Genomic DNA, 3641 nt, shown 5'->3' with positions numbered 1-3641 from the left:
ATTTGTAATTATGTTATGCATCGTTGTGTTTTTATGCAGGTGACTCCCCACTTATCTTGGGGTTACATTCCGGGCCCCCTCACGCTTAAGTGAAATCACATAATGTGGGGAGCACCCTTTAAAGACCCTTTAAACTCCCTCTCTGCCACTCTCTCTTCAACCCATACCAAAAATACTGTGTCCCAAAATATCAACAACTAGAATTGAAGCTCTGGGGTGGGCAGGAGGCTGGAGGACGTGTGGAAAAGTGACTGCTGCTGCTGCGCTGCCCCACACATCGTCTGTTAGGCAGGGAGGCTGAGCAGCCTAAACAAAGCCCCACTACACTTCTGGTCTCTAATGGGCTTCCTCTCTCAGCTCCGGGGATGGTCTATCCATGAGCCACAAGCACTCTCCAGCTCTCTCCCACCATTTCCTGGTTTGAATTGAATTATTTGATTATTTCCCAGCACTGCGTGTATACACAGTTGATTATTAATTGATTGTGTGTATGTGTATGTGGAGGGGATGCCTGTACTGCAAACTGCCCTGTGATCCTCAGATGAAGGGCGGTATAATAAATAAATAAATAATAATGATTACAATACATTAGCTTATCTTCTTCTTTCTCTCCTCCACCCCAAGGTTGCAAGTGGAGTCGGGCACAGCAGCAGCAAGTGTATTGGAATTCTGGCCAGGAGTTTTCATCCTTCCCAGGATCCCAGACTTAGTGACATTAGAGGGAAGACAGGGGAACATTCGGCTCCACCCTGTAGAGCACAGGTGGCCAACTCCCAAGAGACTGCGATCTACTCACAGAGTTAAAAACTGACAATGATCTACCCCCCTTTTTAGGGTTCAGGTCAAAGTTATTGAGTTTTTCAGGGAGGAGGTAAAATGTTGAGCTTTTTTTAGGGGAGCCACAGTTGTTCAGCTTCTTTGGGGGGAATCAGTGATCTACCAGTAATCTACCACAGACATCCAATGATCTACCTGTTGGACATGCCTGCTATAGGGCAACGATTGACTGTTGGGTGGGACACCTCACTTGGCAATCACGTGGCATCATTATGAAGTCACACGATTGGTAGTTCTGCCAATGTGCCTAAGTCCCCAACATGGGACAAGTTCAAGGAACATCACTGGGAGGAAGAAGTGATTTTCACTGAATAGGGACTACTTCACCTTCCTTGAGCAAGGTGTGTGTCAACATCTGATCAGCTGCTGGACATTGGAAAGCAAACCTTCCTTCAGCAAAGGAATAATCGGGAGCCTGCTTTAATCTCGTAATAGTTCCTTTGAAACCGCACCCTTATCTGCCCCATAACTTATGCAAATATCACATCGTGTGTATGGTGGATGTGTGCAGCTTTCCCCGAAATGGTTTGAAGATCCCAATGGGGGCACCTGGAACACCACATTTGGCTCATATGTCAGAGATTCCCCACCCATGTACTAAAAGAAAAAGGTGACTACTACCCCACATGCACCCTAACAGCATGGAAAATACCTGGAGAAAAGTTTGCTCAATGTTCTCCATTTTCTGGGCATGTGAGAAAAGGTGCATTTTTAAAAAAATAACCTTCTTGTCATATGACCCAATTTTGTATTTCTTTTTCTTTAACCTACATTACATAGTTGTTGTGATAGTGGAATGGGTAGTGGGGAGAACCATGCACAGCACCTTGTGCTCCTTGGAGGTAAGGTGGAATTTAACCCATCCAGTGCTTTTTTTCTGGGAGTACGCAGTGATATGCATACCGCTAAACATTTTGTGAATCTAAGTTTGGCCTCGTTGAGGGGTAGTATTTCAATATGAGTAGGAAAATGAGAGTACCCCTAAACATTTTTTTAAAGAAAAAAGCACTGACCACATCACCCTACAACTTGCTCTCATTCGCCAGGCAATTTGTAGAAGAACAAATCAAACCAATGACAGTTCAACAAAGGAAGAGCAGGATGGATCAACAAGTTGCTTCATTCTCAGAGTGTGAATTTTCTCTTCTTCAGACAGTCTTTGAAGGCCTCCTTGACCTTCTCATTTCTTAGACTATAAATAAAAGGGTTCAGTAAAGGAGTAACTACCCCAGTAAGGACAGCAAGGCCCATCTGGACATCTTGGGAGTATCCCTGGCTGGGTAAAGCATACATGATAATTGAGCTGCCATAAAAAATGGAGGCTACAGTGATGTGAGATGCACAGGTGGAAAATGTCTTTTGTCGTCCTTTGGTGGAATGCATGCACAAGATGGTGCCAATGATGTAGACGTAAGAGAGAAGAGTTACAAACAAAGAGCCCAGGAGCATAACTGAGCACAAGACATTCTCCAGAGCCAGGAGGGCCTGCACATCACTGCAAGAAAGCTTTACAACTGGGGTGTAGTCACAGAAGAAATGGTCTATAATATTAGAGCCACAGAAGGATAGTGGGTAGAGTAAAATGATTGGGGCAGCAGGAGCAAGGAAGCCACCGATCCAGCAGCCCAGGACCAAATCAATGCAGACCCATTCATTCATAATGATGGCATAGCGCAGTGGCTTACAGATGGCAACATAGTGATCAAAGGCCACCACAGCAAGAAGGATGGTTTCACTGGCACCAAAGAAGAAGTAGAAATAGCATTGGGCCACACAGCCAAAGAAAGAGATGACTTTGTTCAGAGAAACCATGTCCACCAGCATCTTGGGGATAATAGACGTGACAAAGAAGACCTCCATGAGTGAGAGGTTGCAGAGGAAAAAGTACATGGGGGTTTGGAGGCGCTGGTCCAAGCATACCAGTGTGATGATGGTGATATTCCCAGCTACTGTTATCAGGAAAACAACAAGAAGCACCACAAAAAGGATGAGCTCCAAGTGCCTAGGAAGTTGGAAGCTAGTTAAGATGAACTCAGTCACCTGCTCCATGCTGCTCTGGTTCTTCAATCCCATGGCCAATGTGGAAGTATAGAACAATCAAGCAGTTGAAACATGTATGCTTTAGAGTTTGTGTGATTCAAGGCAGACTCTTTTTCCGCTCTTCTACTGTTCTGGGCACTAACAGGAGCTTCCTCGCTGACAAGAATTATCAAGATGTTTTCTTTTGACACCACAACTAATTCTTTGTTCCTTTTGTTCTGTTGCTCATAAAAAAAATACAGAATGTTTTGTTTTCTTGCCAGCAGTAGAAGTTTAGAACAGAAAGCTCAAAGTAGGTTTTCCTCCAGATCATGATTCTGTAAAATTCTCATTGATTTTGCAGTACTCTGCACTTGGAAAATGACCAGCATTCTTCACTGTACATTGCATGTAAACATGTGTTGTTCAAGACGGTCAGAACTTCACTGGACCTTATTAAAAGAAAGATAGCTGCTTTACCTTACCTCTAATTATGTGTTTGTTTTATTTCTATTGCTTCTTTATAATATCATTTACAAGATAAAGTTGTTGATCACAAAGAGCCTTATTTCTCATCTATACCTTCTTCTCATTTTAAAAAACAAACAAACCACAGCATCCTCAATCTTCCAACTAGGGGTGGGGAAGAAATAGGAGAAATTTGCAATGAGATACTGACAATTTTTCAGGATGACTTAAACAACAACAACAACCACAATCCGATTTGAAAATGTGGAAAACCAAACTTCAGAATGTGAAAAGTGAGGAACAGAGAGAAATCAAAA

The 3641-nt window shown here is 43.1% G+C and overlaps 1 protein-coding gene across 1 annotated transcript; it reads right to left on the bottom strand.

Moving 5' to 3' along the window:
- Positions 1 to 1962: 1962 nt before the first annotated feature.
- LOC128399109 (olfactory receptor 6M1-like) lies at positions 1963 to 2910 on the bottom strand. Its single transcript, XM_053360371.1, has one exon. The coding sequence runs from the start codon at positions 2908 to 2910 to the stop codon at positions 1963 to 1965; it is 948 nt and encodes a 315-aa protein (XP_053216346.1).
- Between the last annotated feature and the right edge of the window lie 731 nt (positions 2911 to 3641).

This window comes from Podarcis raffonei, chromosome 13 (genome assembly GCF_027172205.1).
Source record: "Podarcis raffonei isolate rPodRaf1 chromosome 13, rPodRaf1.pri, whole genome shotgun sequence".
In the NCBI taxonomy this organism is placed as follows: Eukaryota; Metazoa; Chordata; class Lepidosauria; order Squamata; family Lacertidae; genus Podarcis; species Podarcis raffonei.
This window is presented reverse-complemented; position numbering and strand designations above follow the sequence as displayed.

Excerpts from the sequence above, each read along its gene's own strand:
- LOC128399109 (XM_053360371.1), bottom strand. The coding sequence starts at position 2,910 with ATGGGATTGAAGAACCAGAGCAGCATGGAGCAGGTGACTGAGTTCATC.